The sequence below is a fragment of the Sander vitreus genome, chromosome 3 (assembly GCF_031162955.1).
Source record: "Sander vitreus isolate 19-12246 chromosome 3, sanVit1, whole genome shotgun sequence".
In the NCBI taxonomy this organism is placed as follows: domain Eukaryota; kingdom Metazoa; phylum Chordata; class Actinopteri; order Perciformes; family Percidae; genus Sander; species Sander vitreus.
The window spans coordinates 33032840-33047571 of NC_135857.1; the positions used below are offsets into that span (position 1 = coordinate 33032840).

Here is a 14732-nt window from a genome sequence, read left to right on the forward strand (position 1 = left end):
TGAAGCACACAAGGTGCTTTATTTAATCAGCAGATAACAGATGAGAATGAAAACAAGAGGAGGAAGCTCAGTGATGACTTCTTTGAGTTCATCTTTCATCATCAGTTCTTATCTTTATTAAGTGCTGCCGGCTGTCTTCAACACATTATATACACACACAGAGAGAGAGAGAGAGAGAGATAAGTAACCAGAGTAGTCTTTGCCCTCTGAGTCGGTTAATCATTCAGTAAAAAAGCCAAGGCGTTAGACGCATTTAAGAGTTCAAACTCAGAGAGGATTCCTCCATCACTGGCGAGGCGACATGGCTACTAAGCAGCCCGAGGATGCCTGCAGGGACACGAGCTGTGAGAGCAGGGGACTCATGGAGAGGATCCGGAAATTCAACCCAAAGGGAGTTTTCACCTGGTGAGTGGACACGGGAGATGAAAGAAGGAGAAGTAATGTTAGAGTCTGCTTTTGTTACCTATCAAAACAAAGCCAGGTGAGCTGTTTCCAAGAGTGGAAGAAGTATTCCTTTATGTAGAGTCTTTTACCAACTCCTACATTAGGCCAATGAGGTGGGAGCAGGGAAGAACTTGCTTGGAAGCGTGTTCTGCGTGCCAATAATCAATGTCCACAATCTGTCTGCATTTCGGTGCTGTGACCCATTAATTTTCTTTTGCACACTAATCTAACAATGACACGCAAACCTGACACGGTGAAAAGCTGTCTGCTTCCCCCCCCCCCCAGCCTCACACCTGTGTATCCCTGGCTGTTAATGGCAATGCTCCACTCAGTGCTCAAACACAACACTGCAGGTTAATTAGCATAACCAGCGCGGTATATAAACAAAACAAAACAAAGTTGTGTAATGGCTCCAACACTTTACTTCAGTAAAAGTACTAATACCAAATTGTAAAAATACTCTGTTACAAGTAAAAGTCCTGCATTGAAAATGTTACTCAAGTTAAAGTCTGTACGTATCATCAGGAAAATGTACTTAAAGTATTAAAAGTAAAAGTACTCAATTCAGAAAAGTCCTCCCATTGTAGAAAGTGGAAAGGATCCAAACAGTTGTGTGTTTAATGGTCTCATTTCAGCTGGACTTGTAGGCCGATATATTGTTGGCTAGTTTCATTTATAATTAAACGTCAGATTTTATATCCTACATGTGTTCTGTGTGCAGAAATCTTAATGTGTAAAGTAACTAGTAACTAAAGCTGTAACAGATGAATGTAGTGGAGTAAAAAGTACAATATTTCTCTCTGAAATGTAGCAGAGTAGAAGTAGAAAGTGGCATGAAAAGAAAAAGACTGAAGTAAAGTACAAGTACCTCAACATTTGTACTTAAGTACAGTACTAAATGTATTTAGTTACATTCCACCAATGGCTGTTTCCCAACCTCATTTTCAGTCAAAATATCAACCTTCTCCTTTAAGTCACCAACAACTATTCAGTTTCTTTACTTAAGTAAACGTATTGAAACCCCACTGTGAAAATACTTACAAGTACAAGTCTTGCACTCGAAACCTTACTTAACCCTTGTGTTGTCCTCCCGGGTCAAAATTACTCTATTAGACCTTGTTTTTGTATGTTTATGTTGCTTTTTCCCCACGTTATGCTTGCTTTTTTTTACGTTTTTGTTGCTTATTTCAACGTTTTTGGCACTTTTCTCCATTATCACCAGTATTTTCACCACTAGACCTATTTAATTGCACTAGTTTTACACTTATTTCAAATCATGGTCAATAAACCTCATTTATATAAGATTTTCTAATTTTTTTGTAAGAAAAAAGCAGAAATGATGAATGATTTTGACTAATGTTTAAGATCAGAGGAATGAAGGTAATGGATAGTCACAGATCTGTCAAAGTTGAGTCAGGATAATGCTATAATATTGAATACAACACCCAAAATTCTATGAAAGTAGAGATCTGATCCTTAATTGCCTTTGTGAAGAGCGTCTTATGGAACCATCCATGTTATTTTGGGGCAATTTGGTTAAAAGAAACCCAAATTTATGATGTAGAAACTTTGAAAATGAGTCAAATTTGACCCGAGGACAACATGAGGGTTAAAAGTAAAGTATGTAAGTAAGTAACATACTTCTGTAAATAATGTATGAGTAAGTATTATCAGCAAAATGTACTTGGAGTAAAAGCATTAATTGTGCAGTAAAATGTTTCCTCATTCAGTCAGTGTTTAAAGTTTCTGGATTAATATTCCTGCTGCATTAATGTTTATGTTGCATTTTACTGCTACAGATGTTTAGGGTTGTGCTCATTTTATCTCCTTTATATACTGTTGGGTAGTTTAATCTCCAGCGATGCATCATAGTCTATAAGATCATCATATGTTTGTAGTTTCGCTGTCCTGTGAGAACCAAGTATCTCTAAAAAGTTTTAAAGTGCTCATATTATTATGCTTATGGGCTTTCCCCCTTTCCTTTATTGTGTTATGTATCTTTTTTGTGCACGTTATAGGTTTACAAAGTGAAAAAGCCCTCATACTCTGCTTCTGACTGGCTAGTAGTCCTTACCTAGGTACTGTCAGGGCACGCCCTCATACTCTGCTCCTGACTGGCTAGTAGTCCTTACCTAGGTACTGTCAGGGCACGCCCTCATACTCTGCTTCTGACTGGCTAGTAGTCCTTACCTAGGTACTGTCAGGGCACGCTCTCATACTCTGCTTCTGACTGGCTAGTAGTCCTTACCTAGGTACTGTCAGGGCACGCTCTCATACTCTGCTTCTGACTGGCTAGTAGTCCTTACCTAGGTACTGTCAGGGCACACCCTCATACTCTGCTTCTGACTGGCTAGTAGTCCTTACCTAGCTACTGTCAGGACACGCCCTCATACTCTGCTTCTGACTGGCTAGTAGTCCTTACCTAGCTACTGTCAGGACACGCCCTCATACTCTGCTCCTGACTGGCTAGTAGTCCTTACCTAGGTACTGTCAGGGCACGCCCTCATACTCTGCTTCTGACTGGCTAGTAGTCCTTACCTAGGTACTGTCAGGGCACGCCCTCATACTCTGCTTCTGACTGGCTAGTAGTCCTTATCTAGCTACTGAGCATGTGCAACTCCCAACAAAGATGTTACAGCAGTGAGACGTCTCACTCTGTAGCTAAAACAGAGAGCTCAACACACAGGGTGAAAAGAGGAGCTGCAGCAATGTGCAGTACAACAAAAATATGGTGTTTTTTTGAAAATTAAACCATGTAAATCTATTCTGATACAACCTCTAAATACAATTATGAACCTGAAAATGAGCACAATATGAGCACTTTAAAACTTTTCATGGTGTCAGAAAAACTGTTTTCAGCTTTGTGACGATGCATTTTCCAGCTGATCTGAGAAGCTTTTAAAAGACTTTAGCTTAAGAAGTAGGAGAAGTTTCTCAACACATAAAAGAAGACTTCATCCTTCAGTTCATCACAAACATTCAACATCAACACATCTGGAGATACGTGGTTTTCACTGGACAGGAAGGGGAGGAAAAACTGTCATCTGAAAAGTAACTAAAGCTGTCAGACAAATGTAGTGGAGTAGAAAGTACAATATTTACCTCTGAGATGTACTAGAGTACTAGAAAGTTGTAGAAAAAGGAAAACCTCAAGGAAAGTACAAGTACCTCAAATACTTCACAGTTACATTCCACCACTGATATGTTCTCGAGCATGTTTAAAGTAAATTACACTTATGATACTCCTATATGATATTGTGCGAAAAGTTATGCACAACAATTCATATAATATACGGCTGGTCACGTGATGACCGGTCACATTACAATTAAGTTTAGCCGAGGAAATGTTACTGGGATCCGGGGACAGTTATTGTGCCAAGTGATCATCTGCCAAAAAGTGATTGCAGCTTTTACCTTGTCACTGAAAGGTGATTTATGCCTCAAAATAACTCGATTTCATTCATGAAGCTTTCAGTTGACAGATAAAGGAGCAATACAACCCATAAAAATGTACTTTTACACATGCCAAAAAAGTGACTGCAGCTTCTACCTTGTGTTTGAAAGGTTGTTTCTGCTTCAAAAAAGCTTAATTTAATGAATGAGGTAGACTGGAGGCCAGCCGAACTTAGCCCCGCCCACAACATTTGAGGTTGGGAAGTTCGGATTGGACTTGATCCGTTGTGGGCCAATCAGATTGTCAGGGCGGGCTTCATACGATGATGGACAGATGGTCAACAGTAACGTAATCAACCACGTCACCAAAGAGCGCTTGGGTTGAAATTGTTTACAACAAAGATGGCTGCCGCTGGAGAACTGAGATGTGTAGATTCCGCCATCGCGTTTGTCGACAGCGTATTCATTTTAAAAGAGGAACAGAGAACTGCGATCAAGGCATTTGTCAATCGGAAAGATGTTTTTGCCGTTCTTCCTACGGGATTCGGCAAAAGTTTACATACGTCACATACTGCGTTGCTCTGATTGGTTGGAGGTCTATCCGTTGCTCTGATTGGTTGGAGGTCTATCCAATGGAGTGCAGAGGCATTTTCTTTCCTGGTTCGGTTGAAACACGCCCCATAATCACAGCCCAACGGAGCGGTATCAGACTCATATTCTGACTAGAGTCTGAGTATGACCACATCAGGCTATGACTGAGGATTATATCTGACAAATTGTAGCCCACCCAGAACGTTTTACCTGTTAAAGAAGCAATAGATCCACTGAACAGGCAGTTTTTCAAGTGAGGTACGGACATATAGAAACTGGGCGATACAGCTTCAACAGGCTGGAAACGCTCCCAAGCAATCAATTTTGGGCAGAGGATCACTATTTGGTACTACACAAAAAAGTAAAGACAAAAAGTTACCACAACGACAGTTAACTTTAGGCACCAAAAACGACTAGTTCAGAGCCTGCTTAAAATAAATGTGCTTGGTGGCTCTAAAGATGTGTCGCCCTCCTCTCTCTCAGGCAGGTTGCCAAGACGTTGGCCATGGGTCAGGGCCTGGCTGGGCTCATCTGCGGGACGGCCATCACCTCCCAGTACCTGGCTACAAGCTTCCACGTGAACACACCCATGCTGCAGAGCTTCTGTAACTACGCCCTGCTGTGTGTCACCTACACCCCCATGCTACTCTGCAGAACAGGTAACTCAGGAGCAATATATGTTACTGAATTAAATGATTAACTGAAGATGACCCAGAGCAGACACACTAAGTGAGGAGAGAGTATTACAGTCAATGGGAGATGAGATGAAAGATAAGCATCTCATATTCAGCAGTTGAAAGTACCAACAAGTCTTCCAAACCATACGACTATGTTGGTCATTTGTCCCTTTAGATTAGATTAGATTCAACTTTATTGTCATTGTGCAGAGTACAAGTACAAAGACAACGAAAAGCATGTTTGCGTCCAACCAGAAGTGCAAAAAAAAGCAGAAAAGTGCAATGCGATATACAAAGTATAGACAGTATAGAGAGGTGGTGCATAGACAGGACAATAATTATAGTGCAGTGTAGACAATAGTATACAGTTGGTTTACAGAAGGTGGTTTAGAGTAATATAAATTAATTAAAGCTGCAAGCAGCGATGGACGGGCCCTCGCTCCTCTGCGCGTGTCAGGGTTGCTGGCGGACTCCGCTCCTTGCGACCGTGCATTTGCGCGGCACTCAGACACTGCAAATCGTCACCAATGAAAAGGGAACTCCCTGCTGAGTTCAATGATACCTCACACAAGACTCTACGTCATACAGTTCGTTAGCTGTGAAAGGGGGCGTGGCTAAAGCATAGGGGGCGGTTCAAACCATCACCAATGAAGAAGGAACTCTCTGCTGAGTTCAATGACACCTCACACAAGACTCTACCTTAAACGGTTCAAATGTTATGAAGGGGGCGTGGCCTGAGTAAGTGGGCGTGGTTAAAGTATAGGGGGCGGCTCAGTATCACATGTCGACCACACATTATAAGTTTCGTGTAAATCAGATGATGTTTGTCATATAAGCTAAACACTAAAATGGTTGGGATTCATAAATTCGCCGCCTGGGGGGGGGTGCGTATTTACAAATCCTACTATGGCCAAGACCCGCCCTTCAATAGCATTTATTGGCCAGGCGTCCATGCTTACGCAAGGTAACGTAACCCCATTTGTACAGGTCCTATCCCCTGACCAATCGGCTATCCTAAACTTAACCACTCAAGGTCAAATGCTTAACCCCAACCAATCAAGCTGCTTCGTAGGGCGCTTCTCGGCGTGGCCATAGTGGGATTCGTAAATTTCCCCCCCGGCACTCTCATACTTCGTCACCTTACTTCCTGTTTTGCTCCCATCGTAATTACTACGGCCACTAGAGGGCCGTGCCTCTAGAAACATAAATATGGGTCGTAATTGCTTCTTGAGAGCGTTTTTGGGGTAGGACAGTCTCAAAAGTACAGATCTCAATTTACTTATGTTTCTTAAGTGGAAGAAAAACTAGATGTGGTCAGCTGCTTAACATGGGTGTCGAATGATGGTGACGATTCTTCAAACGTTAAACTGTCCTCAGGCTTGGTGGTGAAACAAATACTGTAAATGTCAATACTGAAGTTCAGGGGTTTCCCCCTTTAAAACGCAGGGGATGGCAATATTTTACAGATTCTGAAGAGGCGATGGTGGAAGTACCTTCTGCTGGGGCTGGTGGACGTGGAAGCCAACTACGCTGTGGTGAAAGCATACCAGTACACCACCCTCACCAGTATACAGGTGGGTGTGGGTTTTTAATCGCGAAAACAGGTCATTTTTCTTTTAAAAACGTAATTTCATGAGTTTGGTGAACTCTCGGCAGTACATTCATTAAAGTTAAAAGGCTTCAAGGTGAATTTACTAGTAAAACTGTTAATGCATTTACAATAAGGCAATGAGATCGGAGCAGGCTTTTTGTCCACCTGTCCTTGTTTTTGTTTTTCACTGGCTCTTTTACACTGGCTCTTTGGCTCCACCCACCGACGTTTAACTCAACCAATGAGATTGTTTGTGCTTCAAGAAGAGCAAAACGCTTCAACTTCATAAAAGGATGTTTTGTGTCAATGTTGATCCGGTTTAGCTGCTACTTGAGATACAGTGTATCCAAAGAGTTGCAGTTTTCTTTTTGAAGGATTACTGTTTTTAAAGCTGCAGTAGGTAGAAAGAGTCAGACCTCTTCCTGCAGCCAATAGGAACGCTCTCTCTCTCTCTCTCTCTCTGAAATGACCTGTGATTGGCCAAAGTCTTTTCGTCAAGGGCTTGATTTTCTAAAGCCTGAAAACAAAGACAAGAGGAGATGCAGAGGTCTAGTTTTCTCTCAGTCCACTTGAATTAAAATACGTTGAAAGATTTTTATGGACGTTTTTTTCCCAAAAGACGCCTAAAAATAAAGTAGGTATCAATTAATTCAATTCATCTGTAATAATCGTTGATATTTGTGTTCATATTTGTGTCTGTCTGTCTCCAGCTACTGGACTGCTTTGTGGTCCCGGTGCTGATGGTCCTGTCCTGGTGGTTTCTGAAGACACGCTACAGGCCGGTCCACTATATAGCCATCTGCATCTGTCTCCTCGGGGTGGGGGCCATGGTGGGAGCCGACCTGCTGGCTGGACGAGACCAGGGCTCCAGTAAGAACTTCCTTCACGTGTCACTCACTGAGTTCATCAATGCCACAGGCTACAATTTGTTAAGCCAGCTCTTTGATCAGTAGGACGCCTCCAACTCATTCAAAATGCAGCAGCAGCCAAAGTCCTAACATGCACACAGATTCTCACTCCCATCTCGTAAAATACGGACGCTTGATCAGGTGCCTATGTCGTTATAGACGCTAAAAGTCTCCTTTAGCGTTATATAACGCGCTTTATCTAAACGCGCTTGGTCGGGACTTTTGGCGTCCCTTTTAACGCAGTTATGTTAAGGAATAGGTCGTGGGTGGGTTTACGCTTCTGTGACACGCGGGAATAACGGGACGGTTAAAGAAGAAAGCGACTAGACGTGGGACACAAACCCCAGTCTCCTGGGTCAAAGTCCTGTGTTTGACCCATCCGCCACCCCAACCAACTTCCCTATGCGGAATTTCGGCCTTACATACTACTCGCTAAACCCCGTGTAGCTGCTGCTCTCCCCGGTACGTTAAACAAACGAGCTGAAGGGCGTTTTCGTCACTTCAGACGCTGACAGACGTCCGTATTTTACGAGTTCAGAGTGAGAACAGGTTAAACACGCACACAGAAATTTGAACACATTACTCCGGAACTGAAATAACGGCATTGGCTCCTGATACAATCAACGCATTCTCATGAACGGGTTCGTATGACATGGTACAAAAACCTAAGCACAACAATGTGTATTTTATTCTATGAAATTAGGCGACCGCTCACATGACAGTTAAGTTTAGCAATTGTTATAGTTAAAGCCATAGTGCGTAGTTTTTAGTAAGTAATTACAACAAAACTGTCGGCGCATCCACATGATACAAGCCTTCTGTAACTAACCTAACTCTCCCATTCAAAAGGCCATTTGACCGAAAAAACGAAGTTACGGTAAATCTGAAAAGTGACGCTTCCGTCCTAAATATGCTTTTAAACGAAAGTTTGCCTCGGGTACATTCACAAAAACACCCTAGGTTGCATTTTGGCGAGAGTTACGCTTTAAGATTAGAAACAAGAACAAGATCTTGGTTGGACGCTCCCGGGACATGAACACGTGTTTCCTGGGTGAAAGTCTTGTGTTCTCCCAGGGACATGAACTCCGCTTTCCTGCTCGAAAGCCCTGTCTTTTATGACCCAGCCACCCACAGACCAGTCAGCGTTATTTTTCAAATGTCGGACCACAGAAATGATATGTCTCTCCTCTCGTCTCCTCAGCCTCAAACATCCTGTTAGGTGACGGTTTGGTGCTGCTCAGCGCTTCGCTGTACGCGGTGTCTAATGTGTGTCAGGAATACACAGTGAAGAACCTCAGCAGGGTGGAGTTCCTGGGCATGGTCGGCCTGTTCGGCACAATCATCAGCACCATACAGATGTAAGTGTGGGTGTGACTGTGATCAGGACTTAGGACTCATTCAACACTATTGTTAATCTGGTGTTTTTACTTACCCAGGGTGATCCTGGAACGTCATGAAGTTGCTACCATCCAGTGGAGCTGGCAAATCGGTCAGTATCTCATGCAGAAACACTGTGAAGACAAAATAAGGATAAGGATAAGATGACCTGGCAAAGATTCTGGTTCAATTCATTGGTTTTACAATATACTAGAGATGTTCCGATACCGATACCAGTATCGGTATCGGCCGATACGCAAGTTCAGGGTATCAGAATCGGTATCGGGAAGCAAAAAATGGTATCGGACCATCTCTACAATATACAACTCTTTTTGTGTAGAAAGATAGTGCTTGGGCGCCTGGGTTGCTCATCTGGTAGAGCAGGTGCCCATATATAGGTGTTTACTCCTCAACGCAGCAGCCGCAGGTTCGACTCCGACCTGCAGCCCTTTGCTGCGTGTGATTTTCCCTCTCTCTCCTCTTTCATTTCTTCAGCTGTCCTATATAAATAAATGCCTAAAATGCCCAAATAATCTTAGATTAAATTGCTTAGAGACATATATAAAATGCCTAAAGTCTACTTTGTAGTCTCACATTTTCTTCTGACTAAACTGAGAAGTTGATCAGCAATCTCCTGCGTTGAACATTAAGGGGCATTAACGGGCAATAGGTAATCTATGACCTCTGTTGGTGACTGAAAATGAAATCAATCAGTCAGTTTTTACAGCTGCATTTAGCATTTTTGGCCACTATGTGTCAGATACCCAAAGTCACAGAAACAACAGCTCTGATATTATTATTGTCAGTGTAGGAGAAAAAAAAAAAAAATTGCATCGGTGACGGTGGCTCTGCTAAACAGTCTCAGGAAGGAACTTGTTCTGGTGGAACATTTGCACCCCGCAAAAGAAAACGCCACATACAATATTAAATGAAGTTAACTGTTCACACAATACCGTACCGTGAGCTATTTAAATTAGCTGATACATGGGTAAATGTAATTTGCTCTTACCAGTGTATCGCTGTGTGTACTTTGTCTATCTGCGTTGTCCATCTTTATATAGAGTCTATGTTCTGAACTGGTTGAGATAAGCATATATTCTTTAACATTTAAGTTGTTACTATGAACTAACAGTTGTGTGTCTCTCCTCTCAGGGCTCCTGTTCTCTGCCTATGCGCTGTGTATGTACGCTCTGTACAGCTGTATGCCCATAGTGGTGAAGCTGAGCAGCGCCACCTCCGTCAACCTCTCCCTGCTCACCGCTGACCTCTTCAGCCTCTTCTGTGGGATCTTCCTCTTCCAGTACAATGTGAGCACACACACACACACGCACACACACACACGCACGCACACGCACACACACTGGGTCACAACGACCGACTAAATGTTATACTGACACGGCAGCGTTGATGAGTAATAGAACAGGTTAAAATGTAATCTCAATGCCGTGTGTCATACATGGAGGCTAGAGTTTATAAACTTGTGAGTGCAAAGTCGTTTTACCTGCAAATGGATTATTTCATCTGAAAACTTCACTTATGCAATAATTTACCTTGGGGTTTTCTTCTAAGATGCTCACTGACCCAGCTGCTGGAGCGTTATTAAAATGACTTCACTCAAGTGCGGTGTGCTTGACTTGAATGTTTTTTTTATGCTATTTCATACGTCAGCATTCACACACACATTAAAGATCCCCACCAGACAAATACAGAACTGTGCATTGGCGTAGGTAGATCTCGGGGGGGGGTTGATGCAGGGGATATGTTCCCCCCCCCCCGCCCCCCAATATTCAGAAGAGGCAGATTTGTCCCCCCTTTAAAAAAACATGAAACACAACCCACTCCCCAAAAGAGGTAAACATAACAGTTCAGGGGGCTCAAAACATGTCGGCTACAGAAAACAAGAAACTTTTTTTCTGTTGAACGTCACTTTTCTCTATTTTTTTGAAGGTTTTCCTGGCGTGTTAGTCACTTTTTCTGATGTTTAGGCTGATTATGTTTTTGTTATGTATTTTTTCCGACTTTCGCTTTTTTATCTTTTTTTTTTTCAAACGCTATAAAATTGAATAAAACACCCAAATTCAACGAAAGTACTGAACTGATCATTTAATCTACTTGTGACAGGCATTGTATGGAACCATCCACTTTATTTTTTTTTTTGGACAATTTGTTGAAAAAAACCCAAATTTCTGATATAGAAACTTCTACTACTGCTTTGCCTCATATTGAAAATGAAAGGAATCAACACAAAATGAAGATGGAGTGTATTAATACAGCCAGCTCCCTTTCTGTCTCAGTTCTCTGGACTCTACCTGGTCTCGCTGGTGGTCGTCCTCATTGGCTTCATCGCCTTCAACGCTGTGCCAACGCCCACTGACCGCTCGGACCCCGCCACCTCCTCTTCCTCCTCATCCTCCTCCATCTGTGAGGAAGGTTACGACAACCCCGCGGCCGCTGACATTGACGTCACCGAGCGGGAAGTGGCGGTGAGCATCATCGCTGAGGAGGAGTGGCAGGGGGGTGGGGGGAGGGAGGGAGGAGGAAGAGGAGGAGCGGCAGGGGGGTGGGGGGAGGGAGCAGGAAGAGGAAGAGGAGAGGACAAAAGCAAAGAAGAGGAGAGCTTCTGGGCCGTCACAGAGCCTCCAACGAGGGAATGATGATGAGGATGTTGGACGCAGCACTAAAATGTAAAGTACAGCAAGACAACCTGTCAATATGTCACACATATATATATATATATATATATATATATATGTATATGTGTATGTATGTATATTTTAAACATTTATTTATTGAGTTTTGCTCATGTACATTTAGAAATAACTGAGAAAAGAAGGGAAATAGAGCAAAAACAAACAAAGTGGTACTCTAAAGGTTTTATTAAAAGGTGTATACATACAGCAAACATCTCCTCGCTATGCGGTAGCTGCCTGTCCCCTGAACACACGGGAAAAACAGCCGGTAGACAGCCATAGACAGTTAATGAGAATTCAAAAATTAGTAAGTAGTTTAGAAAATGAATATGAAATAGACCAACAGATCCCGTTGCTCTGGACGGAGACCAGTGAAGGATATTAGAAGCTCTTTACCGGTGAGCGCTGAGCGTTACTGAGCAGCCTCCAACTGAGAGAGACGACGTAGATGTGACGTGAGCAACCTGTCTGAAAGTTGGAAGTCTTCTGGTAGCTGTGCCAAGAGAAATCTTAATCATTCCCAATCTAGCAGAGACGGAGAGCGTAGGTATATGTAAGGAGATAACATAGACACAGGCTAGGTAGAGCTAGGTAGCGTCAAAATGGCGCCATAGGAGCTACGCGAAGTGGAGGCTCGCTTACCCCCTTGTAGAGAGCCCAGGCTCCACAAACGGCAACAAAAACAAACTGCGCCAACCTGCACCACCAAACATAACAAACAGCCGATAACTTCTTCCAGCCGATAACCGGGGGTTAGTGCGCATGTACATGAAGGGGGGTGTGGGAAGTGGAGGAGAGAGAAGCGTGGGAGGTTAGCTAGAGGAGAGCTGTCCTAGAGAACGACAACGAGCTAGCCTCGTTTTGTTTGACAATACTTTGAACGTCAACAAGAAGTGACGTCACCTTAATGGCTTAGAGCACCTTTTAAAGGTAGCCTATAAATGCATCACGAGTCCTCCACGTTGTGCAAGAGGAAGTCAGTAAATGAACCCCACATTTACTTTTCATCTTGCTTTTTTTCAAATCAAAAATATTTCATACCAGGGTTATTATAGTTTTATATTTTCAAGTAGTTTAGATTTTATTTTAGTATTGACTTTTGGATGTCATTATAGTTTAGTTTGAGTTAGTTTTTAACAGTGTGTTTGCTAGTTTGAGCTTAGTTTCAGCTTTTCAGAAAGGTTTAGTCTTAGTTTTAGTTTGTTTTGTCCGAGCCCGATAATGTCTCAGTATGTATGTAGTAGTATGTAGTATGTAGCTACACGTAATACATACAAAATACTTTGTTGGAGAACTATGTAGGATCAGCCATGATGTTCAATGTTTAATCTGTGCGCTACTTAAGTGTCCGATGTAAACGACACAGCGCCGTCTGATGTCAAATCTGTTCAGTTTCTGTGGGTCAATGTCACAAGAGTTGACAGAAATTCATGCTGTCTCCTTTTTTCAATAGTGATGTGTAAAAAAAACTATAGGTCCTATCTAGTACCTGGCGCAGCGCAAAGCCAAACGCAAGTGTCTTTGCTAGTTTAAGACCGACGCAGTTGGCAGTTTCCCGTCCAGCGCCCACGTTGTTTAAATAGCAAATGCACCTGCACCCATCTGTGCGCCTATGGGCGTGCTGGCCTTACAGGTAGGTGTGTTCAGGTGCATTCTGGGAGTATTGCTATCTTGAGGCAGTGGGAAGTGATCGCACCATTGACCAACAAAAACCTGGTCTAAGGTCAATAACGCAGCATTTCATTGTTATTTTAACAGCACATTAGTAAAATGCTCCTAGGCTTATGCACAGCGTGCACACACTATGCTTGTTACACACACAGGGACGCACAGCAGCACACAAACATGCAGAAGATTACAAATAAAAATATTACGGTGCAAATCATCCACCATAACAGCAATGCTCCAAGGTCCAAACGCGCCTGGCTTTTAAAGGGAATGGGAGATGATCTCTGATTGGTTTATTGCATGTTACGCCCAAAACACACCTCTGATTAATGAAGACACTAAGTACGACCCTTTTGAACCATGCGGCCGGCGCACGGAGCCTTTTTTCCGCCGTCAAACTAGCAAAAGTGGATTTGGACCACTTTTAAACGCACCTGCACCAGGCGCTTCACGCCGTGCGCTTAGAGCGTTAAAATAGGGCCAAAAAACGGAAAGTATTCACCCTATTTCATACAGTGTGATCATTGTTACCAACAAAAAGTCAGCTGCCTGGCAGTCCTTTTACCCACTGGTAACAACAGAGCTCAGAAAGAAATGGACCTAACTCTCTGTCCCCACATCCTCCATCACACGACTACATCATTATCTCTTACTGTATGCTGTCATGTAGTGTTGATCATTTTGACAGTGGTGAAATGTAACTAAGTACATTTTCACAATTAAAATTTTGAGGTGCTTGTACTTTGTTTTTTTTTCCATTTTCTACAACTTTCTACTTTGTACCTCCACTACATCTCAGAGGTAAATATTATACTTTCTACTCCACTACATTTGTCTGACAGCTTTAGTGACAGTGTTTCCTCCCCTTCCTGTCCAGTGAAAACCACGTATCTCCAGATGTGTTGATGTTGAATGTTTGTGATGAACTGAAGGATGAAGTCTTCTTTTATGTGTTGAGAAACTTCTCCTACTTCTTAAAAGTCTTTAAAATCCTCTCGGATCAGCTGGAAAATGCATCGTCACAAAGCTGAAAACAGTTTTTCTAACACCATGAAAAGTTGAATCACAGTTGACAAACATATGATGATCTTATAGACTATGATGCATTACTGTAGATTAAACTACCCAACAGTATATAAAGGAGTTAAAATGAGCACAGCCTTAAACATCTAAAGCAGTAACATGCAACATAAACATGAATGCAGCAGGAATATTAATCCAGAAACATCAGATATAACAGGAAAACATGTTTACAATTAGCTGATAATACTTACATACTTTTACTTTAGTTGAATGCAGGACTTGTACTCGTAGGGGAGTATTTTCAGTGTGGTGTAAGTAAAGGATCTGAATACTTCTTCCACCTCTGCACATAATCCAGAAAACAAAAAAA

General features: G+C 42.5%; 1 protein-coding gene across 1 annotated transcript; it reads left to right on the top strand.

Annotated features, from left to right (window-relative positions):
- Positions 1-219: 219 nt before the first annotated feature.
- On the top strand, positions 220-14015 carry LOC144515925 (solute carrier family 35 member F2-like). The gene is made up of 9 exons (XM_078247124.1): positions 220-405; positions 4912-5087; positions 6552-6679; positions 7407-7566; positions 8806-8962; positions 9041-9093; positions 10134-10288; positions 11276-11464; positions 14010-14015. The coding sequence occupies exons 1-9, from the start codon at positions 302-304 to the stop codon at positions 14013-14015; spliced, it is 1128 nt and encodes a 375-aa protein (XP_078103250.1). The 5' UTR covers positions 220-301.
- The last annotated feature ends 717 nt before the right edge of the window (positions 14016-14732 follow it).

What these genes read in the sequence shown, in the direction of transcription:
- LOC144515925 (XM_078247124.1), top strand. Translation starts at nt 302, where the DNA reads ATGGCTACTAAGCAGCCCGAGGATGCCTGCAGGGACACGAGCTGTGAG. An exon ending in ATCATCAGCACCATACAGAT is followed by an intron (nt 8,963 to 9,040) that starts GTAAGTGTGGGT and finishes TTACTTACCCAG; the next exon opens with GGTGATCCTGGAACGTCATG. An exon ending in CCAGTGGAGCTGGCAAATCG is followed by an intron (nt 9,094 to 10,133) that starts GTCAGTATCTCA and finishes CTCTCCTCTCAG; the next exon opens with GGCTCCTGTTCTCTGCCTAT.